Genomic DNA, 25,786 nt, shown 5'->3' on the forward strand with positions numbered 1-25,786 from the left:
GGGATTCATGGCATCTTGCATTCTTCTAATCCCATGTGCAAAGCTGCATATGAGAAAACTTCAGTGGTACCTAAAAAACCTATGGTCTCAACACAGCCACAGTTTGGAAACAATAATACCACTAATTCCATGTTTACAAAAGGAATTTCTATGGTGGGCTCAAGCATGCCAAACAAACGCAGGTCTACCATTCAGCAAGCCTCAAGCAAATCAAGTCATCACAACAGACGCCTCAGACTACGCCTGGGGGGCACACATAACAGACAGGTGCATTCAGGGCAAATGGTCCCAAAAGGAAAAGCACCTTCACATCAATCAAAAGGAAATGCTAGCAGTGATAAATGCAATTACAGCTTTCAAGTACCTCCTGCATCCAGGGCAATTATTAATAAGAACAGACAACACCACAGTAATGTGGTACATAAACAAACAGGGAGGAACACATTCATACCCCCTGTGCAGGCTGGCCATGTCACTTTGGAACAGGGCTCTGGAATGGCAAATCGAGCTTCAAGCACAGTACGTGCCAGGTATGGAAAACACGCTGGCAGACAATCTAAGCAGAAATATGACAGACCCTCACGAATGGAAGTTGCATCCTCAAGTGTTTACGGAGATAATCCAAGCCTGGGGAAGGCCAGACATAGATCTCTTTGCCTCCCACAAAAATCACCAATTGACAAAGTTCTGCTCAAGGACATTTCATCCAAAGGCCTGGAGAGTGGACGCCCTTTCTTTCAGTTGGGCAACACGGACAGTTTACGCCTTTCCACCTCTTCCTCTACTGACCAAGGTGCTTTTGAAAGCAAGAGCAGACAGACCAAAGATGATACTGATTGCTCCAGACTGGCCAAGACAACACTGGTACCCACTCTTGAGGAGCCTAACACATTCTCCTCCATGGACCCTACCTCTAATGCCTCTCCTTCTGACTCAGCACAGCTACAAAACTCTTCACAGTCAGCTGAAAACACTCAATCTGGCTGCATGGAAAATTCCTTAACACCACAACAGAACCTTCTCTCCAAGAAGGTACAGGATGTCATTTTGGAAGCCAGAAGGCCATCTACTAGAAAAGCTTACTCCGCAAAATGGAAACGGTTTTGCGCTTGGAATGGGAAAAAGGATCAGGATCCTAAAAAACTAAATTTGCCTCCGATATTACAGTATCTAAATGAACCGCTGAACAGTGGACTGTCATTCTCCTCCATTAAAATCCATGCCTCTGCCATTTCTGCAGAATACAACACTGATCCACCCTTATTCTCTCACCCACTCTTAAGACAGTTCCTCAGAGGGGCTAAGAATATAAGACCTCCAAGGAAACAACCAATCCCAGCTTGGGATCTTAATTACATACTGGAAAAATTAACATTGCCTCCCTTTGAACCAGCTGCCTCAACAGATTTGCAATATTTGTCCTGGAAAACAGCTTTCCTTCTGGCTATTACCTCAGCTCGTAGGGTCTCGGAATTACAAGCCCTCATGGCTGTGCAGCCCTTTCTCATCTTCCATCAGGACAGGGTTTCCTTACGAACCAACCCGTCATTTATGCCTAAGGTAGTATCCAGGGTAACTTTAAATCAGGCCATACACCTACCTACCTTTAACCCAATCCTCAAAACAAAGGGGAAAGGCTGCTACATTCTTTAGACATCCATAGACAACTGCGTTACTGTTTGGACAGGACAAAGCAGTTCAGGGAATCAGAACAACTCTTTGTGTCCTATGCTGTAGGAGCTCAAGGAAAGCCAATCTCCAAACAGACAATTTCAAAATGGATAGGACACTGCATACATTTTTGTTACTCCTTTCATGGTAAAACTGTGCCTATAGGCATCAGACCCCACTCCACAAGGGCCACAGCTACCTCAGCAGCCTTCCTCAGAGGAGTTCCTACCAAAGATATTTTGGAGGCAGCCACCTGGAGTTCGGTGCATACCTTCACTAAACACTGCCACCTACCTTTATACTCCAAAACAAGAGCAGGCTTTGCCACTGCTGTGTTGCAGGGCATTCTGGCTCCTCCTAATTCCACCCAGTGCCTACCACCCTGTGTGTAGCTTTGGGATTCTACCCATATGTAAGGACTGCAGCTGTATGCACGATGAACATAGTACAGTTTTGTACCTACCAAAAATGTAGATGTTCGAGTGCTAATACAGCTGCAGTCCAGGTTTCCCTCCCTCCTACCCCTCTTGGTACAGGCCTAGTGGCTAACTCATCCTCATAAAACCTGTTTGGGTTATCCTTCTATGGTGTATTTGCTTGCAACTACTGATTTTTGATAATATTGCATTGCATGACTATACATAGATATATAAATTATGTATTGCCTTCCTTCTGGGGGCACCTGACATCTGGGGCAAGAAAGACTGAAGAAAATGGCGTTGGCTGTGTCTTATATACCCCTGTCGCACTGACGTCAGGGAAGAAGGCGACAACAACCGACGCCGGACCTAGACTTTGGAATTCGGCCGACCGAGGACCCGCCTGACGGCAGGAGAACCCATATGTAAGGACTGCAGCTGTATTAGCACTCGAACATCTACATTTATGGTAGATACAAAACTGTACTTTCTCATTCCTGTAAGACACAACAAGCTGCAAGCAGCTTGGGAGGGACCGTATAAGGTTGTAAGAAAGGTAAGTGATGCTAACTATATGGTGGAACTGTTAGGCAGACGGCAGGGGCACAAATTGTACCTTGTTAACATGATGAAACCTTACCATGATAGGGAGGCCCTTGTGCTGAGCATTTGCAGTGGATTTCAGAAGGAGTCTTAGGGAGATCTGGCGACTGATCTGCTCAGTGAGGCTTGGGCTGACACCTCAGTGGAAGGGGTATCAATGTCCCAGCAGCTGTCTCCTACCCAGGTTTGAGAAATCTGAGCAGTGTTGCAGGAATATGGGGACCTGTTCACTGGGAAACCAGTGTGCACCCACCTGGTGCAGCGCCAGGTAGATACAGGGACCCCAAAGACCTATTAGGCAGGCCCCTTATAGGGTGCCTGAGAGAGTCAGACAGGCCCTGAGGGAAGAGGTACAGGAGATTTGTATCTAGGTGTGATTCAAGATTCCAAAAGCCCCTGGGCCTCCCCAGTGGTGCTGGTGCCAAAGAAGGATGGCAGCACCAGGTTGTGTATGGACTACATGAAATTAAATAGTCACACAGAGTCAGATGCTTACCCCATGCCTAGCACAGATGAGGCCCTAGAGCAGCTGGGTCGGGCTAAGTATCTTACAACCATTGATCGTACTAAGGGTTACTGGCAGGTGCCATTGAGTCCCAGTGCTAGAGAGAAGTCAGCCTTTGTGACTCCGTTTGGCTTGTATGAGTTCACAAAGATGCACTTTGGGATGAAGAATGCCCCAGCAACTTTCCAGAAGCTGGTGGATAATATCCTAGCAGGAGCAGGAGGGTTTGCCCTTGCTTACCTAGATGATATTGCCATCTACAGCCATTCCTGGCCAGAGCACCTTCAGCATGTCAGGGAGGTGCTGGGCAGACCACAGAAGGCAGGGTTGATCATTAACCTGAGCAAATGTCAGGTGGGTATGACAGAGGTCTCCTACCTAGGACATAGAGTGCAGAGTGGTAAGACGAGGCCAGAACCTGCCAAAGTGGAAGCCATTCAGGCATGGCCTGTACCTTTTACTACAAAGCAGGTAAGGGTATTCTTAGGGACAGAAGGGTACTACAGAAAGTTGGAAGGTGACTCTATGATCATTGTTAACACAACTAACAATGACTACCAATTTTTAAGTGCAACTAATGAGATGACACCTTTGAGACATAATACAGTTATGTTTAACCACCACGATCATAGTTGCTGTTATAGTTCATGTTTTGCTACTACTTTCAATAATGATAGTGACCAAGTTAGACTTATTTTATATAAGAATTGGTACTTTTTACACAAGGACAACTTGTTAATGGAGAGAATAGGTCCCCACCCTATAATCGTCTATAGAAGAGGTGCCAATTTGAAAAGTTTACTTGAAGCTAAAAAGTTTAGGCTTAACACAAGGCTTAACGGTTGTTTTACCTGTGGAGCTTGCAAGATGTGCAAGTATATAAAAGTAGGGAGTTCCTTTGAAATAGATGATAAAAAATACTATATTTCACACAAGCTTAATTGTAATTCCAAAAGTATTATTTACTTAGCAAGATGTAAAAATTGTTTGGCGTTTTACATGGGTAAAACGGACCGAAAATTTCGTGAGAGAATTTATGAACATATATATGCTATTTCTAAAAATAAAAATGATAATGCTCTTGTTAAACACATTAACTTGAATGCAGGTCATATTTTCCAATTTCAAGTGATAGATCAGCTTGCACAAGACATTAGGGGAGGGCCTATTTCATTACTTTTAGAAACTCGAGAACTTGAATGGCAATTGGCATTGAATACATTTTCCCATCCTGGTCTTAATGACAATTGCAACATAGCTTGCTTACTGAAACTTAAAAAGAGTTGTGTGAGATAAAAGACTATTTAGGGATACTGGTAGCATATTTTAACTTTTAACACAACAGTACTGAGTATTAAGTATGAGTTTTGTTTTTCTTTTTATGGATCTTATGTGTAACGTTGAAATTCAAGTCCGTGAGTAACTAATATTTTTTATGCATGGACACTTGTGGTTTTTAAAGTTGTCGCTTTTACAAAGCTTTTTATAATGTATTGATACAGTTGGACAGTGTGATTTCACTTTTTAGAATATATGTTTATTCAGCTGTTGGCTTGAACAACCTAAAACAATTATTAAGATTTGCGTTGTTGCTTTGAATTTGTTTCCCACTAAATGGTGAATATTGATTGGCCAGCGCAATCACATGTAACTTAGCGCGGCCGGTTTTAAATAAACTGCAACACCGTAGTTGGTTTGTTTCTGAAGAAGTTACTCTAGTAGAGTGACGAAAACGTGTTTAATTGTAATAAACTTTTTATACGTTAAAGCAGTACCTTGCGGGTGGTTGTTTGGACATCCTTTTCGTTTTCATTAGATTTTTTTTTTTTAGGTTTGTGAATCTGTAAGAGACATTGGTCTGAACTTCTGAGTGAATGAGGGGGCTTATAGAGAGAGAGACAAATGAGGAAATGCTGGAGCAGGAAGAGAGTTTATTCAGGATAGAATGGATAACATGTAGCTGTGTAAGAAAGAGATGGTTAGGAAACTCTAACCAGCTGAGTGTCTGGATAGCTTCCCAAGTGGTATTATATGGAAGGCAGATTGGCAGCAAATCTTGCAAGTATGTTGTAAGTAGATTCAAGTTTGGAGAGTAGCGAGGCCTGTAGATTGGTTAGGATTTGGGAGCTGTAGAAGAGATTGGGAAGAAGGTATGGTTGAGCAAGTGAGGTCTGGGAGTTAGGTGTGAGGAATCTTTTGTTTCTGTACAGAAGGCTGAGCTTAAGGTGGGTTTTCTTAATACTATGGAGTACATGTAGGTCAAATTTGAGTTGTTCATCGATTATTGCTCCAAGGAGCTTAGTGTGGGTATCGGGTGTTATGGTAGTATTGTTTAAGGAGGAGATAGTAAATGAAGATTTAAGATGGTAGCGAGATTTTGGGAGGAAGAGAAGTTTAGTCCAGCCAGAAAGTTCTCAGACCTACAAGCATAATATGTAAGGGAACTTTGTTCATTCATTCCCAAAGACAAGGTGGCATTTAATCATTAAATTTAATCATTAAAGCCAAAGGTGATCTCAAAATTGTCCTTTAATCAGTTTGTTTAGTTCCCTGGTTTTCAGTCCTACATGCAAAATGAAGAAGAAATTATTGTGTACCATTTATGGGCAGACAACTCTCATACCCTGCTAAAGGAGCCAAAATCTTTGTAAAGTCTGATTCGCTTTTTGTCTCCATAATACCAGTGGAGCAAGGTAGACAAGTATACAAATAGACTCTCTTGAAGTGGTTAGATAATTGTGTTACTCTTAGTTATAACTACCACAACTTTTATTTATTTTTTTTAATTTATTTTACATTTGTTAGCTGGGGTAGTCTGACTGGACAAGGTACATTTACAGCGCAGGCCTGGGGAGAAAAGCTCCACAAGTTAATTAACATACTATAATATAGTTTAACAGACAATACAAGAAGCAAAGCAGAATGACAGACAAAGTATCAAGCAAGGAACAATCTTTTCAAATCTGTGCATTAACAAAGAAATCTAGAGTTGACTTTTAATGCTTACGGACTGTGGCTTGTCTACAGAAGGTAAGATTAGAAGAAAGCTAGTGAGAGTGGGAAAAAGCAGAGATAATTATGTAATACAAGGACTTTAGTTTTAACTGGACTCATCAGTACACGTTACACAAACACATTTGCCACCAGTGTGGTCTTGTCTAATGTCTCAGCTCAAAGTGTTTGTCATGCTTCTAGTCAGAGGTCAGTTCACACATTCTGCAAGAATTAGGAAGTCCCTGAGCACGGATTGCTTTAGCTTTAGTGTACTGAAAGACATGCTGTGGTTCTTTCTTCGTGTTTTGGGTTCAGTGCCTTGTCATTACTCTGTGATGATCTGTGTATCTGGGAGTGTGCTACACCTGGGACCCTTAGGATACGCATAGTACAATAGCATGAGGATACCCAGTACTCATAATTGTAGGTGATGGAATAGTTTGATCATTGCAACATTTCTAGTCTGTATCGTTTAAGCATGTGTTTCATTAGTCTCTGGTATTTAATTGGAGTTCATTTGATTGTAGTTATTTAGTACTCTTTTAGAGTTGATTTCTTAGATGAGCTAATGTTTCTGCTACATTTGTTTGAATCTCTGTAATTTATTTCTTCACTTTCCATGCACAGTTTCCTGCTCAGATGGGATCGGTGTTGACCTCACCTCTAATGCTTCATTATCTTAGCTGTGTGAAGGAAGAGTCTGCATTACTGAGGCTTAATTTCTGGCTGGGCCATGTGTTGGATGAAGGTAAGACGAGGGCACTATGTTCCCCTTTTTATACCTCCATGTGTTGGATGAAGGTAAGAGGAGGGCACCATGTTCCCCTTTTTATACCTCCATGTGTTGGATGAAGGTAACAGGAGGGCACCATGTTCCCCTTTTTATACCTCCATGTGTTGGATGAAGGTAACAGGAGGGCACCATGTTCCCCTTTTTATACCTCCATGTGTTGGATGAAGGTGAGAGGAGGGCACCATGTTCCCCTTTTTATACCTCCATGTGTTGGATGAAGGTGAGAGGAGGGCACCATGTTCCCCTTTTTATACCTCCATGTGTTGGATGAAAGTAAGAGGAGGGCACCATGTTCCCCTTTTTATACATCCCTGAGTTGGATGAAGGTAAGAGGAGGGGGGACACCATGTTCCCTTTTTATACCTCCATGTGTTGGATGAAGGTAACAGGAAGGCACCATGTTCCCCTTTTTATACCTCCATGTGTTGGATGAAGGTATGAGGAGGGCACTATGTTCCCCTTTTTATACCTCCATGTGTTGGATGAAGGTAACAGGAGGGCACCATGTTCCCCTTTTTATACCTCCATGTGTTGGATGAAGGTAACAGGAGGGCACCATGTTCCCCTTTTTATACCTCCATGTGTTGGATGAAGGTAAGAGGAGGGCACCATGTTCCCCTTTTTATCCCTCCATGTGTTGGATGAAGGTAACAGGAGGGCACCATGTTCCCCTTTTTATACCTCCATGTGTTGGATGAAGGTGAGAGGAGGGCACCATGTTCCCCTTTTTATACCTCCATGTGTTGGATGAAGGTAACAGGAGGGAGGGCACCATGTTCCCCTTTTTATACCTCCATGTGTTGGATGAAGGTAACAGGAGGGCACTATGTTCCCCTTTTTATATCTCCATGTGTTGGATGAAGGTATGAGGAGGGCACCATGTCCCCCTTTTTATACCTCCATGTGTTGGATGAAGGTATGAGGAGGGCACTATGTTCCCCTTTTTATACCTCCATGTGTTGGATGAAGGTAACAGGAGGGCACCATGTTCCCCTTTTTATACCTCCATGTGTTGGGTGAAGGTAACAGGAGGGCACCATGTTCCCCTTTTTATACCTCCATGTGTTGGATGAAGGTGAGAGGAGGGCACCATGTTCCCCTTTTTATACCTCCATGTGTTGGATGAAGGTAACAGGAGGGCACCATGTTCCCCTTTTTATACCTCCATGTGTTGGATGAAGGTGAGAGGAGGGCACCATGTTCCCCTTTTTATACCTCCATGTGTTGGATGAAGGTATGAGGAGGGCACCATGTCCCCCTTTTTATACCTCCATGTGTTGGATGAAGGTAACAGGAGGGCACCATGTTCCCCTTTTTATACCTCCATGTGTTGGATGAAAGTAAGAGGAGGGCACCATGTTCCCCTTTTTATACCTCCATGTGTTGGATGAAGGTAACAGGAAGGCACCATGTTCCCCTTTTTATACCTCCATGTGTTGGATGAAGGTAACAGGAGGGCACCATGTTCCCCTTTTTATACCTCCATGTGTTGGATGAAGGTATGAGGAGGGCACCATGTTCCCCTTTTTATACCTCCATGTGTTGGATGAAGGTAACAGGAGGGCACCATGTTCCCCTTTTTATACCTCCATGTGTTGGATGAAGGTAACAGGAGGGCACCATGTTCCCCTTTTTATACCTCCATGTGTTGGATGAAGGTAACAGGAGGGCACCATGTTCCCTTTTTATACCTCCATGTGTTGGATGAAGGTAACAGGAAGGCACCATGTTCCCCTTTTTATACCTCCATGTGTTGGATGAAGGTAACAGGAGGGCACTATGTTCCCCTTTTTATACCTCCATGTGTTGGATGAAGGTAACAGGAGGGCACCATGTTCCCCTTTTTATACCTCCATGTGTTGGATGAAGGTAACAGGAGGGCACCATGTTCCCCTTTTATACCTCCATGTGTTGGATGAAGGTAACAGGAGGGCACCATGTTCCCCTTTTTATACCTCCATGTGTTGGATGAAGGTAAGAGGAGGGCACCATGTTCCCCTTTTTATACCTCCATGTGTTGGATGAAGGTAACAGGAGGGCACCATGTTCCCCTTTTTATACCTCCATGTGTTGGATGAAGGTGAGAGGAGGGCACCATGTTCCCTTTTATACCTCCATGTGTTGGATGAAGGTAACAGGAGGGAGGGCACCATGTTCCCCTTTTTATACCTCCATGTGTTGGATGAAGGTAACAGGAGGGCACTATGTTCCCCTTTTTATATCTCCATGTGTTGGATGAAGGTATGAGGAGGGCACCATGTCCCCCTTTTTATACCTCCATGTGTTGGATGAAGGTATGAGGAGGGCACTATGTTCCCCTTTTTATACCTCCATGTGTTGGATGAAGGTAACAGGAGGGCACCATGTTCCCCTTTTTATACCTCCATGTGTTGGGTGAAGGTAACAGGAGGGCACCATGTTCCCCTTTTTATACCTCCATGTGTTGGATGAAGGTGAGAGGAGGGCACCATGTTCCCCTTTTTATACCTCCATGTGTTGGGTGAAGGTAACAGGAGGGCACCATGTTCCCCTTTTTATACCTCCATGTGTTGGATGAAAGTAAGAGGAGGGCACTATGTTCCCCTTTTTATACCTCCATGTGTTGGATGAAGGTAACAGGAGGGCACCATGTTCCCCTTTTTATACCTCCATGTGTTGGATGAAGGTAACAGGAAGGCACCATGTTCCCCTTTTTATACCTCCATGTGTTGGATGAAGGTAACAGGAAGGCACCATGTTCCCCTTTTTATACCTCCATGTGTTGGATGAAGGTGAGAGGAGGGCACCATGTTCCCCTTTTTATACCTCCATGTGTTGGATGAAGGTAACAGGAGGGCACCATGTTCCCCTTTTTATACCTCCATGTGTTGGATGAAGGTAACAGGAGGGCACCATGTTCCCCTTTTTATACCTCCATGTGTTGGATGAAGGTAACAGGAGGGCACTATGTTCCCCTTTTTATATCTCCATGTGTTGGATGAAGGTAACAGGAGGGCACCATGTCCCCCTTTTTATACCTCCATGTGTTGGATGAAGGTATGAGGAGGGCACTATGTTCCCCTTTTTATACCTCCATGTGTTGGATGAAAGTAAGAGGAGGGCACCATGTTCCCCTTTTTATACCTCCATGTGTTGGATGAAGGTATGAGGAGGGCACTATGTTCCCCTTTTTATACCTCCATGTGTTGGATGAAGGTGAGAGGAGGGCACTATGTTCCCCTTTTTATACCTCCATGTGTTGGATGAAGGTATGAGGAGGGCACTATGTTCCCCTTTTTATACCTCCATGTGTTGGATGAAGGTAACAGGAGGGCACCATGTTCCCCTTTTTATACCTCCATGTGTTGGATGAAGGTATGAGGAGGGCACCATGTTCCCCTTTTTATACCTCCATGTGTTGGATGAAGGTAAGAGGAGGGCACCATGTTCCCCTTTTTATACCTCCATGTGTTGGATGAAGGTAACAGGAGGGCACCATGTTCCCCTTTTTATACCTCCATGTGTTGGATGAAGGTATGAGGAGGGCACCATGTTCCCCTTTTTATACCTCCATGTGTTGGATGAAGGTATGAGGAGGGCACCATGTTCCCCTTTTTATACCTCCATGTGTTGGATGAAGGTAAGACGAGGGGGCACCATGTTCCCCTTTTTATACCTCCATGTGTTGGATGAAGGTAACAGGAGGGCACCATGTTCCCCTTTTTATACCTCCATGTGTTGGATGAAGGTAAGACGAGGGGGCACCATGTTCCCCTTTTTATACCTCCATGTGTTGGATGAAGGTAACAGGAGGGCACTATGTTGCATTTTTTATAACTGGGACTTTATTTGGTAACTGCTTAATGTCTGACTTTCTCTGATTGTATAATGAAACTTATTCCATAATCTTAGAAGTTGTTGCGTAATGTAGCTACCACATTTGTTCTGTTATTGATAATAAAAGTTAATATGAGGCTCCTCTTTCTGCTGTCCTGCAGCACTGCATTCCAGGTATAGAGTTTCAAGTAGAACAAGATCAGACCCTACCTTATAGACTGTGCTGATATCACCTGTACGTAACCTGTAAGAAGCAGAAAATAATTATGTTATTACTTGATGGATTTTTTGATAGCAAAATTTTCCAGTACTGTGACTTTGTTCTAGTAAGAACTCATTCAATTTATATTTACAATTTGTTTAAGGTTGGCAGATTGGTGAATCCCTTGTCTTCTTTCAGGTCATGGAAACCAAGATTAGTGGAGTTCAAGACAAGTGCTCATCTTAAGTCACATGGCTTTGACTATCCTAATATCCCCATTAGCCAGAGTTATGTTTTTTTTTTAATACAGTGCCTCTGTCCTGGAACAAAATTCCTCTAACCATCAGATCTATCCCAAGTAGTCACAAATTTAAAAAAAAGCATTAAGAGATGGACTCCTTAACTCTTGACTCTCCTCTTGCCTTCATCCCACCTAACCTCCCATTAAACTCCTTAACTCTTGGCTCTCCTCCTGCCTTCATCCCACCTAACCTCCCCTTAAACTCCTTAACTCTCGGCTCTCCTCCTGCCTTCATCCCACCTAACCCCCCATTAAACTCTTTAACTCTCTGCTCTCCTCCTGCCTTTATCCCGCCTAACCTCCCATTAAACTCCTTAACTCTCGGCTCTCCTCCTGCCTTCATCCCGCCTAACCCACCATTAAACTCCTTAACTCTCTGCTCTCCTCCTGCCTTCATCCCGCCTAACCTCCCATTAAACTTCTTAACTCTCGGCTCTCCTCCTGCCTTCATTCCGCCTAACCTCCCATTAAACTCCTTAACTCTCGGCTCTCCTCCTGCCTTCATTCCGCCTAACCTCCCATTAAACTCCTTAACTCTCGACTCTCCTCCTGCCTTCATTCCGCCTAACCTCCCATTAAAGTCCTTAACTCTTGGCTCTCCTCCTGCCTTCATTCCGCCTAACCTCCCATTAAACTCCTTAACTCTTGGCTTTCCTCCTGCCTAACCTCCCATTAAACTCCTTAACTCTCGGCTCTCCTTCTGCCTTCATTCCGCCTAACCTCCCATTAAACTCCTTAACTCTCGGCTTTCCTCCTGCCTTCATCCTGCCTAACCTCCCATTAAACTCCTTAACTCTCGGCTCTCCTCCTGCCTTCATCCCACCTAACCTCCCATTAACATTCTTCCTCCTTTCTATCTTCTACTACCTTTCTGTCCTGTATTACCTTCCTTTTCTTTTCACTAACTACCCTATCCATCTCTAATTTTTAATTGCCCTATTCTTTCATCTAAATATCTGCATAACCAGTCAACAGAAACTTCAGCTGACACAAATTTTTTTGTTCTTGTGTTGTTCTGTATTCTCATAACATATTCTCCCTACTATTTTTCCATTTTATTCATCTTGATATGTTATAATTCTGGTTTGATTGTTAACTATAAATCCCTGACTTGAACTACCTATTTAATTTTTGTATTCTGGAGCTTTTCTGCCCAGGCCTCCTCTGAAATGGGCTCCTGTCCAGTAGGAGTTATCCCAATTAACAAATGTCAAAAAAAGTAAAGTAGTAATCTTTCCAAATGGTTTGGGTGCTATTAACAGAAAGACGAAGAGACCTCAGGGGTGCAATCAGAGTTTCTGAAATGAGTATGGTTTCAGTCTGCAGTTTGCTAAAAGGCTCTTCTTAGCACCTGCAATGTACCCCAGAATCACTGCCTCCTGCAGTTTATATGGAGTTGCTTGTATGAGTCGCATATGTAAGTATTTTTTTTTTAAAGGTTGAACATGAGTTGTGAGTTACAAAGCCATGTTTCAGTCGTCACTGTTAAAGTTCCTGAGTAATTTTTTGGTGGTGTGCCATGTTGTCAGATGTGCAAATGAGTATGGAGTCATCTGCACACTGTATTAGGCTGGCCTGTTGTGTGGGTGTGTGGAGGGTGTTGGTGAGAATGTTAGAGGAGAGGACCAAGGACAGATCCTTGTGGTACACTGGTGGTGGACCAAGGACAGAGCCTTGTGATACACTGGTGATGACGGGGAGGTTTGGAGAGAGGGTGGAGTGTCATTTTACTTACTGATACCTGTTGGACAGGTAGCTTTTAAACCATAGAAAGGTGGGCTGAGAGAGGCCTCCTGAGGGCATTTGAAGTAGAAGTTTTCTGTGACAAACTGTGTTGAAGGCTTTAGACAAGTCTAGAAATAAGGAGGAGACTAGTTTGTCATTATCTCTAGCTTTATTGACAGTATCTATATAGGTTTGAAGGGCAGTGGTAGTACTATGAGAAGAATGGAAGCCATCTTGTGTAGGGGATAGGAGTTCTTCATGCAGGAGGTAGTTTAGCAATTGCTGACTAATGCATTTTTAAAGTATTTTGGAGATGGGGTAAGATTGCCATCAGTCAAAAGTTAGTAATGTCTGTTGAATTTCCTCCTTTATGGAGAGGGATAATGTGGGAACTTTTTCTTGAAATGATGCATTTATAAGGATTGAGACAGGATAGGTAATGCTTTTGGCTGCTATTTTAAGGTACTCACTTGGAAGGTCATCAGCTGAATTAGGGCATGGTTTGAGTTTGAGTAGTTTTATACAGAATGTGGGTGCAGGTTTTTGAAGGTGAAAGTAGATGTGATGTTTCACGGCTGTTGGGCAAGGTTAGGTTTAAATATTTGGGAGTCTTTAGAGATGCTATACTCTCTGTGAAATAAGAGTTGAATTGTATTGCAGTTTTGAGTGATGATTTATTGGGAGAGGGCTTAGGGTTGAATTTCTGGCCAGGATTGAAAATTTCTTGAATAACTGTCTAGAATTTTTAGGGTCGTGTTTACTATTATTCTGAAAGTGATAGTACAGTTTTTTGTCTTTCTTTGTTTTTCAGTACGTTTGCAGACCATTCTAAAGGTTTCAAGGTGTTGTGTTTACTATTATTCTGAAAGTGATAGTACAGTTTTTTGTCTTTGTTTTTCAGTACGATTGCAGACCTTTCTAAAGGTTTCAAGGTGTTGTGTTTACTATTATTCTGAAAGTGATAGTACAGTTGTTTGTCTTTGTTTGATTTTCAGGACGATTGCGGACCATTCTAAAGGTTTCAAGGTGTTGTGTTTACTATTATTCTGAAAGTGATAGTACATTTGTTTGTTTTTCAGTACGATTGCGGACCATTCTAAAGGTTTCAAGGTGTTGTGTTTACTATTATTCTGAAAGTGATAGTACAGTTTTGTTTTTCAGTACGATTGCGGACCATTCTAAAGTTTCAAGGTGTTGTGTTTACTATTATTCTGAAAGTGATAGTACAGTTGTTTGTCTTTGTTTTTCAGTACAGTTGCGGACCATTCTAAAGGTTTCAGGGTGTTGTGTTTACTATTATTCTGAAAGTGATAGTACAGTTTTTTGTTTTTCATTAGTTGCAGACCATTCTAAAGGTTTCAAGGTGTTGTGTTTACTGTTATTCTGAAAGTGATAGTACAGTTGTTTGTTTTTCAGTACAGTTGCGGACCATTCTAAAGGTTTCAAGGTGTTGTGTTTACTATTATTCTGAAAGTGATAGTACAGTTGTTTGTTTTTCAGTCCAGTTGCGGACCATTCTAAAGGTTTCAAGGTGTTGTGTTTACTATTATTCTGAAAGTGATAGTACAGTTGTTTGTTTTTCAGTACAGTTGCGGACCATTCTAAAGGATTCAAGGTGTTGTGTTTACTATTATTCTGAAAGTGATAGTACAGTTGTTTGTTTTTCAGTACAGTTGCGGACCATTCTAAAGGTTTCAAGGTGTTGTGTTTACTATTATTCTGAAAGTGATAGTACAGATGTCCTTCAAGGATGCATCTGCAGTCCTAACATATGGGTTGTCCTGCCTCAGGCAGCCCTTCGGTCGGCCGGATTCCAAAGTCTGGGTCTGGCCTCGGCTGATGTCGCACTTCACCCGACGTCATAGCTGCTGTGAATTGGGTATAAAGGCATCAGCCGACGCCATTTTCCTCAGTCTTTCTTGCCGCGCGGTGCCCGAAGCAGAAGCTGTTTGCAAGTGCCGGTCGGTCAGATCCAGAGATTTCTACTACCGAAGACTTCTAAAAAGCTAAGTACCCCGTTGGGGACTCTTTCTTGCCTCAGCCGATGTTAGATCAGCTAAATAAATGTCCTCTCCTGAACCTATAGACCGTAAGTCCCTTCAGGATTTGGTACATAACACTCAGCAGGTCAGTAATCATTCCTTAAAATGCGGCTATGATGCACTGGAGGCTTCCTTTAGATCAGCTATGACTGGAACAGTGATCAGAAGGCATGCATAGTTAAAAGAGCAATCCTTACCAGACCATGTAAAGTCAAAGCTTCTAGATGCTCCCATGGAGAAACAAAGTTTGTTTGGCTCCCCTGCACAGCAAGTGCTAAAGAAGGTGGAAGAAAAAGCAAAATCTGTCCAAACAGTCAAGGATTTCTTACAGGTCCAGCCTCCGAGGTTTAGTAGAAATTGGCCTTCGAAGAATTGGTCCTTTCCAGACACCTCCAGAGCACAGAGAGGCAGAAATAGGCACCCAAGAGGCAGAGGTCAATCCAGAGGTGCCTACAGGGGACGTCAGTGGCAGCCTAACAACCAGAGAAGTACTGCCACAGATCCAGCTACTACCACTTCCACAGGACAGACACAATGACTTGACTCTGATACCGCCTACCAGGGAACAACTGGAAGCACCCTTAGGCGGAAAGCTAGCCTTATTTTCCATAAACTGGCATTACATTACAGGAGACACATGGATTTTACAGACAATAGACAAAGGCTACAGGTTTCACTTCCACACTCTACCAAAAAAGAGAGGAATGCCAAACCTACCACCAAACCAAAAAACAAACGCTCTAGGACAAATCAACCACTTACTAAGGATGAGAGCTATAGAAAAGGTACCGCCTATGGAACAAGGACAAGGATTTTACTCCAGACTTTTCCTGGTACCAAGGAAAGAAAGTCAATGGAGGCCTATTATCGACCTGTCCGCTCTGAACACATACCTCATTGTTCCAAAATTCAAAATGCTGACCCTACAGCAACTTCTTCCCATGCTGGGCAAGGAGTCTTGGCTGGTGACTCTAGATCTCAAGGAGGCATACCTGCACGTCCCTATACAACCAGATTGCAGAAGATACCTCAGATTTCTTGCAGGATCAGAGCATTATCAATTCTCAGCATTGCCCTTTGGCTTATCTACTGCGCCCAGAGTATTCACAAAATGCCTGGCATCAGTAATTGCTCATTGCAGGCTTCAGGGAATTCAGATTTATCCATACCTGGACGACTGCCTAATATAAGCGGACAACAAGACCAAATTAACAGAAGATTTGGAAAAGGTTATACAACTACTGCAAGCCCTGGGATACACAGTCAACATGAAAAAGTGAAGACTGGTACCATCCCAAAGGATAACATTCTTGGGTGCAGAACTGGACACTTCAAATCAGATGGCATTTCTCACAGCAGAAAAGCAAAAGCAACTACCACTCTATTTCATGGCATTAACAACAAAGAACCAGCTTACAGCAAGGAAAGTCCTGCAAGCCCTGGGTTACATGGCATCCTGCATAATATTGATTCCACATGCCAGGCTGCATATGAGGAAGTTGCAATGGTACCTAAGGAATATATGGTCTCAACACAAGCACAGTCTAGAAGCCCAGATTCCAATAATTCCATGCCTGAAGCAAGAATTCCTGTGGTGGGCTCAGGCCTGTCAGTTGAACAGAGGACTGCCTTTCCACAAACCTCGCCCAAACCAGACTATCACCACGGACGCTTCAGACCTAGGCTGGGGGGCACACATGGTGGACAAGTGTATACAAGGCCTATGGACACAAGACCAGCTGAACCTACACATAAATCAAAAAGAGATGCTGGCAGTGAAACAGGCACTTCAGACATTCAGACCATTTCTTCAACAGGGTCATTTGCTGATAAGGACGGACAACACCACAGTCATGTGGTATATCAACAAACAGGGAGGCACACACTCATATCCTCTATGCCGGATGGCAATGGACCTGTGGAATGTGGCCCTGAACCTCAACATTCAGCTCCAGGCCATATTTGTGCCAGGAAAAGAAAATATACTAGCAGACACCTTAAGCAGAACTACCACGGATGCCCACGAATGGATGCTGCATCCAGACATCTTCAAATCCATTACAAAGAAATGGGGACTACCAGAAATAGACCTGTTCGCATCCCCACACAACCACCAATTGAGGAAATTCTGCACAAGGACATACCACCCACTTGCTTGGAAGGTGGACTCCCTATCCTTCAGTTGGGAAAACCTGACAGCATATACATTCCCACCTCTTCCTTTGATGCACAGAGTGCTACTGAAGATCAAAGAAGATCACCCAAGGATCATCCTGATAGCTCCAGACTGGCCGAGGCAGCATTGGTACCCGCTACTGAGGAGTATGTCTCGGACACTCGCATGGCCTCTACCTCTAGTTCCTTTGCTGCTAACACAGAACAACTTCAAGATCCTACATCCAAACTTGAAAACACTACAGCTAGCTGCTTGGAATATTACATAAAACAAAATAACCCAGATTTATCTCAGAGGGTTAAAGACATTATCCTGGAGGCTCGCAGACCCTCCACAAGGAAGACTTATTCAGCCAAATGGAAAAGATACCTCATTTGGAGTGCAGCAAAAGGAGAAAATGTTTCATTAGCAAACATAGCTAACATCCTGGAATATTTAGCAGAGCTTTCCCACAATGGCCTGTCTTACTCCTCCATTAAGATTCATGCATCAGCATTTTCAGCAGAATACAACATGGATCCTCCAGTCTTCTCTCATCCTCTACTCAGGCAGTTTCTGAGAGGAATTAAAAATGTAAAGCCTCCAAGGAAGCCACCTTTGCCTACATGGGACCTTAACTTTGTGCTGGAAAAGTTAACACTTCCCCCTTTCGAACCAGCAGCAACAGCAGAATTACAGTTCTTATCTTGGAAAACTGCTTTCCTACTTGCAATCACTTCAGCAAGAAGGGTTTCTGAGTTACAGGCATTAATGGCAGTACAGCCCTTCCTTATCTTCCATCAGGATAGAGTGTCCTTGAGAACTAACCCCACTTTTATGCCAAAGGTGGTCTCCAGGGTATCATTGAACCAAGCAATCCACCTACCAACATTCTTCCCCAACCCACAGAACAGGGGAAAGACTACTACATACCTTGGATGTGCACAGACAATTGCGCTACTATCTGGACAGAACCAAGAACAATAGAAAAACTGACCAGCTTCTGGTAGCATATGCAACGGGAATGGAAGGAAAAGCAATTTCAAAACAGACAATCTCAAAATGGATAGGAAATTGCATTAGATTTTGTTACTCCTTTCATGGAAAGACAACTCCAGAAAACATCAGACCTCACTCCACAAGGGCTACAGCCACTACTACAGCTTTCTTACGAGGAGTGGCTACGAAAGACATTTTAGAAGCTGCTACTTGGAGCTCCGTGCATACATTTGCCAAGCATTATAATCTACCTTTATACTCCAGATCCCGAGCAGGTTTTGCAACTGCTGTTTTGCAAGGGATCTTAACTACACCATAATCATCCTAGTGCCTCCTCCCCCAGTTTGGCTATGGTATTCTACCCATATGTTAGGACTGCAGATGCATCCTTGAAGGACATAGTACAGTTTTGTACCTACCATAAATGTAGATGTCCGAGAGGTATGCATCTGCAGGCAGGATTACCCACCCTCCTTCCCCTCTGTGGTACTCCTAGGGTATTTGCCCATCTTGTAGCTAGCTGGGGGAATCTATTATGGTGTATTTGTTTGTATATATGTATATACATGTTTATTTTTGTTTACTCTCTACTGTTTGGAAACATTTGCATTTATCCAAATTTAGCCTTCCTAGAGGGCACCTGGCATCTGGGGCAAGAAACACTGAGGAAAATGGCGTCGGCTGATGCCTTTATACCCAATTCACAGCAGCTATGACGTCAGGTGAAGTGCGACATCAGCCGAGGCCAGACCCAGACTTTGGAATCCGGCCGACCGAAGGGCTGCCTGAGGCAGGACAACCCATATGTTAGGACTGCAGATGCATACCTCTCGGACATCTACATTTATGGTAGGTACAAAACTGTACTTTGTTTGTTTTTCAGTACAGTTGCGGACCATTCTAAAGGTTTCAAGGTGTTGTGTTTACTATTATTCTGAAAGTGATAGTACAGTTGTTTGTTTTTCAGTCCAGTTGAGGACCATTCTAAAGGTTTCAAGGTGTTGTGTTTACTATTATTCTGAAAGTGATAGTACAGTTGTTTGTTTTTCAGTACAGTTGCGGACCATTCTAAAGGCTTCAAGGTGTTGTGTTTACTATTATTCTGAAAGTGATAGTACAGTTGTTTGTCTTTCAGTACAGTTCCGGACCATTCTACAGGTTTCAAGGTGTTGCGGTTCATATTTTTGCCATTCTTTTCATACTTTTTCTCTATCCTGAGTTAGCATTCTACTGTTTTTGGAGAGCCAACTTGCATTATTTATTCTAGTCTCTTCCTTCTAAGAGGTACAAGGCTATTTAGGATGTACAGTAAAGTTATATTGAATTCATTTACAGCATCATCTAAGGGGAGGATTTTGTAGGAGGTTACAGTTGGTAGATGATGTGGTAGTAATGAATATTCCTGGATTAAACTTGTAAAGGTTGAGTGTTGTTTTATAAACATGCTGTTTAAGTGGATGTAGGATATGATCACGGAGACATTCCAACATTGTGCCTGTGGTGGTGGATTTGCTAGGGTTTGATATTAGGATCCAGTCTAATAAGGGAATTTGATGTTGTGGTATTATTTGTGGGGCTTTTAATTAGTTGTGTGAAACCAGTTCACGCTAGATGTAGGGGAGTTAGTTTGTCTAATCATCTGATATTCACATCACCTAGTAATGTTTTTTTTTTTTCTTGTGGAATTGTTATGGTTGTCCAATGTAGAGCATCTTCCAGTATAGCTGTATTATTGCTAGGAGAGATGTGAAGTACAGTAATACATATTGGTTTATAATTGTTTAATTGTTTAATTCAGGAAAGTATTAAGCTCTGCTGAATTGAATTTTGATATTGGTTTGTTGTAAGGGAAAATGTGGTGGCAGCTGGGAAATATTAGAGCAATGCCTCCACCTTTCCTCTTTTTATGGTCATTATGGATGATGGTATAGCTGGGACATGTCATTTTGGAGTTACTTATTCTGGGTTTAAGATAAGTTAAAGTTGCAGCTCGTATATCAGGCTTAAATGCGGCAATCCAAGAGTGTAGTTCAGCCGTACCTCTCAACCTCTTAGTGCAAGAAGTCTGAACAAAGCCGGTCAAAATGGGGGGACAATGGGCCAAACATATGGACATATTTTAAATATTGCTCTTATAAACTTAGAGAATAATGCTATTCCTACACGGAGTTTATTAAATCCAGGGGAAAGTTGCTAAAGTAACGGTGTTTGTTTTAGCATACATTTTCTGAAGGATATGAGGTCTGAAACTGAAATGTATGTCATTATTTGCTGACATAAATCCTCGGATCATCCCAGTGATTTACTAGAAAAATACAGATGTTATGAGGAACACACCAAAGATATGAGCCAAAAATCTGGGCGGTTGAGAGGTATGAGTTCAGCAATTTCTTTTTAAATTTCTGATGCTTCTAATATTTATGGCAGCAAAAGTTCGATTACTGGGGTTGGGCACTGACCATTGTAGGGCTGGAGAAGTGTGTAGAAAATAATTGTCTTTATGTTCATTGTGATAGGTGGGGTTAGAATTAGGGTGAATGTCTCCTAGAAGAATTTTAGTATATTGGGAATTATTGATACCTGTTTTTGGAGGGTATTTTTGAAATTAATTTTGTTTTGGTTTTAGTTGAAATGGTGTTAGTTTGTATTTGGGGTTAAGGTGAGAGACATGAATAAATAGGTTTGGTGCGATGTATGGAGAATTTATGGGGGAAGCATGAATAGGTGGTTGGGACAAAGTTGGAGAGATGTCGAGAGCGATCATAGTATCCGTTGTACAATGAGAGACGGCTCAGGAGGAGGAGGAGAAGATAAGCTGAGCAGTAGCATGATTACGTAAAGGGAATAGGTTGGCAGGTAGTGGATAATTAGGGATTGAGAAGGAAAAAGAAGTTGCAGGGCAGTAGGATATTTTCTTTCATTTTTTTTTTGTATTCTGTTTTCTTTTATTTGTATTCTTTTCTTTTAACTTTTGTTTTGTTGCAGCCTGATTTGATCTATTTCTAGTTTCATTTCAATTTCCACACCTTTCTGAAATGCTTCTCCTAATCTGAGCAATGATGTCTTCTTCATGGTTTAGAACTGTCACTGTGTTTGAATCTGATAATGTCAGCAAACATGTATGCAGTCTCACAGTTGCAGACCTATACATTGAGCAAGTTTTGAGGAAGCCCATACATCCATCAGACCAAGGGATCTTGTTATGCACTGATTTTTATTTATTATTTTATAAGCAGGAAAAAGAAGTTATGTTCTTACCATAATGTTCCATCTGTGTTGTCGATCTTCATTCATTCTTGACTGATGGGTTTGGAACCAACTTGGCTTTTGTACAAAGCTCACGCCAGCCAAATCTCTCGAGCTAAGGCTCTAACCATACTGCCTGTCTTCCCAATCTTCAGATTGAGTTTGCCTGCCACTAAAAAGAAAATAGAAGCTTTGTCTGAGGAACAGTCTTATGACAAAAAAACCCAGGACTAGTTCCAAACCTCCAGGAGTGTCTTGGAGGGGGCAGGCGGGTCAGATGTCAAGAATGAATGAAGATCGTCAACACAGATGGAATGTTATGGTAAGAACATAACTTCTTTATCTTTATCTTGACTGATGAGACAGAGTCCCCAGCTACTTTAGATCCTGGGTGGCCCTAAGGAAAAATATTCCTGAGCGGCCCTAAGGAAAAATATTCCTGTGCACCATAGAGCCAAAGAATGCTCTTCCCCTGGAGACCATGTCTAATTTGTAATAAATGATAAAGGTATGTGGAGTAGTCCAAGTTGCAGCCGTGCATGTTTTCCATAGAAGCTCTGGAATGGAAGACCGATGAAGTGGAAAAAGATCTAGTAGAATGAGGTCTAAATTTTAATGGTAGTTTGAGTTGATTATGGTTGTACATAAAGGTAATTGTTCCATTCTCACAGCACCGTGCGAGGCGTAGTACAGCTAACTGGACAGCTTAACACTTTAAGAAAATCCAATAAGCAAAATAATAAGGGTTTCTTGTAGCTTTACTGAGATTTCTTAACTTTAATACTTTTTTGTAAAACTGCAACACAATACAAATAGCAACATATCAGAATATATACAGTATACAGCACTTCTAAATACAAAGAATTACAACATACAAATTAGTTACAGGAGATGTGAATGCCAGGGCTTAGGAAAAGAAGATCTTGACTGCACTTCATGAGAGCTCAAAAGAAAGCTGCTTCCTGACTGAATTACATCACTTCCTGAGACTAGCTATAATGCTGTAAAACAAGTTAATCTAATTGTTATAAATAAAAGGCCACTAGATGACAGCAACAGATCAAAAGTGCTCAAACTGTACAACTATGATATAAACTGCCTGAATTGCTATGAAGGGCAGAATACTCCCTGCCTGGCATATTACAGGATGCCACTACACACATTAATATTACTACACACAATAACACATTTTAACCATTTTCAGAAACAAGAACTACAATGTCTGAGACTGGCCTCAAATAAACTTTAGCATTTCCTTGTTTGACAACTCTTACTTCCACCTTTCTTACATTACCATCTCTGCTTGGCAACGTGTCAATAATAAGTCCCACAGGCCATTCATTAACACAACATCACGTACTTTAACATTCGGACAGTCTCCAGTCCACTTTCTGCGACTTTGTAAGGTGGACAGGGATTCCCTTTTCCATCTTTTCCAGAAGGTGTCAGCGAGACTCTGAACTTGCTTCCATTGTTTTACATGAAGACCTGCTGTTTCGAAGTTACCAGAAGGAGCCAACAAAGAGTTTGCCTTTTGAGTCAAAAGCATGGCTGGTGTAAGAACCTCAGGATTATCTGGATGGTTTGACACTGGTACAAAAGGTCTTGCATTCATAATAGCCATAACTTCCACCATAAAGGTACTTAAACTCTCATGGGTCAGATGAGTAGGCTTATCTTGGGGCAACATTGCATCCAAGATGCGTCTAGCTACACCTATTGGTCTTTCCCAAGCACCACCCATATGAGATGAATGCGGAGGATTGAAGACCCACGTGCATCCTTTGTCTTTTAGATAATCTTGTACTGCTGTATCACCTGCACTAATATTCAGTTCCTTACAAGCTCCCACAAAGTTTGTCCCTGTATCAGAGCGAAGTAACTTTGCTGGGCCACAGATTGAAAAGAATCTTCTCAAGGCATTAATAAAACTGGAAGCTGACATAGATTCAATCAGTTCTATATGTACAGCTCGTGTAGACAGACATGTAAAAAGTACTGCCCAGCGTTTGTTGTCAGCACTACCTCCTCTAGCGCGGCGGGTTACCACTGTCCACGGGCCAAAAACATCAATACCCACACTAATGAATGGTGGTTCAGGAATCACTCTTATTATCTTCTGGTAAATCTGCCATCTTTTGACTTTCCAATCCCCTTCTCAGTTTACGACAGATAACACATTTGTGAATAACTGCAGACGTCCGGCGTTTACCACCAAGGATCCATAAACCTGCAGCTCTGATTGCACCTTTTGTTATGTGACGTCCTTGATGAGTCACTTGGTTATGGTAATATCTCACAATCAGTGTAGCAATGTGATGATTGTGGGGGATGATGATTGGTTGCTTCTCTTGTTCAGTCAGTGTTGCAAAGGACAAGCGTCCGCCAACTCTCAGCAGTCCATCTTGATCTATAACATCACTAAACTTCTTGAGACGACTTTGTTTTGGCAGTGCCTTTGCTTGTGAAAGTTCCTCTAAGCTAACTTGCTGATGAAAACTTTTCCAGCCTCTAAGTAGAGAGCTATCTGATTTTCTCTGAAAATGTCTGGCAATATGAATAAGTCTGGCTATAGTTTCAACTAGTGTCTTCCAATTTGAAAATCTTTCAAAACAATGTGAATTAATAGTGGAATCAAAGGCTCTAGTGCTGAAGCTTACAACTGCTGGTTTAATTTCAGGATCAGCTCCAGGCTCTATGAGAGGATAACCAGTAGCCGTGTCATTTGAATTGTCTGGTAAAGAAACAAAGGGTCTGAGAACCATATAGTGGTCTGAAGGCAGGCTGTCTGTGTGGGCCTTGTAGCATAATCAGCAGGGTTTTGTTCCGTGGGTACATAGAACCACTGATCAGGATGAGTTACTTCTCTGATTCTATTTTCTCGGTTGTAGACATACAGAAAGAATCTTCTAGAGGTATTGCAGATGTACCCCAGGACGGTCTATTTCATCTCTAATTAGCTCATACAGTTCTACCACTAATACAGCTGCACATAGCTCCAAACGTGTGATTGTATGTGCGGGTCTAGGGCTTAACTTAGACTTTCCCATAACGAACCCAACATGACATACACTTACTGTATCAGTTGTTTTCAAGTAGTCTACTGCACTTACAGCTGTGGATGCATCTGAAAAAATATGCAGTTCCTTTTTACAGGCTACTGTCAGTGAAACAGCCCCATAACATCTGGGTAGCTTTAAGCCTTTCAAAGCCTACAAAGACTCCTTCCACTGAATCCACTCATGCAGTCTGTCTTGTGGGAGTAATGCATCCTATTCCCATTTCCCAGATGACATTTCACGGACTAAGGCCTTTCCTTTTATAGTTGCTGGTGCAACAAACCCAAGGGGATCATAAAGGCTGTTCACGGTAGCTAAGATTCCTCGTCTGGTAAAGGGTTTTTCCTCTGAAGAGACCTGAAAAACAAAGCTGTCTGTTTCTAGATCCCAGCCTATCCTAAACTTTTGTGAAGAGGAAGGGAGTCTGTACCCAGACAAAGATCTTTAAGGTCCTTAGCTCTATCTTCTGCAGGAAAGGCTTCCATGACCTGTTTGCTGTTAGAAGCAACCTTATGAAGCTGCAGATTAGATTCTGTCAGTATCTGCTTTGTTTTGTTGAGAATGTCAATTGCTATCTCAGGAGTGCTAGCAGATGCGAGTCCATCATCTACATAGAAGTTTCTCAACACAAAAGTGTTTGGCATCTTGTCCATAATGTCTTTACGCATACAGTATATAGCCATAGCAGGAGAGGGACTGTTGCCGAAGACATGTACTCTGATTCTGTACTCCACTACTTCTATGTCTATGTCATGATCTTTGTACCAGAGAAAATGTAAATAATCTTGGTGGTCCTCTCTCACCAGAAAACAGTAAAACATCTGCTGCACATCAGCTGTTAAGGTTATGGGCTCTTTTCTAAAGCACATGAGGACCCCTAGTAGAGTATTGTTTAGATCAGGACCACTTAACACTACCTTATTTAAAGAAATACCTTCACATTCTGCACTGGAATCAGACACAACTCTTATTTGATCAAGTTTGTGTGGGTGGTAAACACCAACATTGGCAGATACCTGTGTTCTTTACCTTGATCCAGTGGTCCTGCAATTTCAACGTGATCATTATCCAGTAACCTTTTGATGAAGTCTTTGAAATCTCTCTCTACCTTTGGCTTTTTTTGTAAGGTTCTACGAAGAGAGTTCAGGTGCTTCATGGCTTGTTCTCTATTACAAGGTAAACGATACCTGGGTGTGCAAAATGGCAGAGGGGGCACCCAGCTGACATTATCATCCTGGTAAGTCTCTCTGTCCATG

General features: G+C 42.3%; 1 protein-coding gene across 1 annotated transcript in view; it reads left to right on the forward strand.

Annotated features, from left to right (window-relative positions):
* Positions 1–25,786, forward strand: part of CENPI (centromere protein I) — a 2,543,587-nt gene that overhangs the window by 1,175,589 nt on the left and 1,342,212 nt on the right. Inside the window, exon 10 of the mRNA XM_044057225.1 lies at positions 6,820–6,940. Coding sequence (XP_043913160.1) covers positions 6,820–6,940 — 121 coding nt within the window. The remainder of the gene's footprint in view (positions 1–6,819; positions 6,941–25,786) is intronic.

This window comes from Protopterus annectens, chromosome 15.part0 (genome assembly GCF_019279795.1).
Source record: "Protopterus annectens isolate FY-2018-M chromosome 15.part0, PAN1.0, whole genome shotgun sequence".
NCBI lineage: Eukaryota > Metazoa > Chordata > Ceratodontiformes > Protopteridae > Protopterus > Protopterus annectens.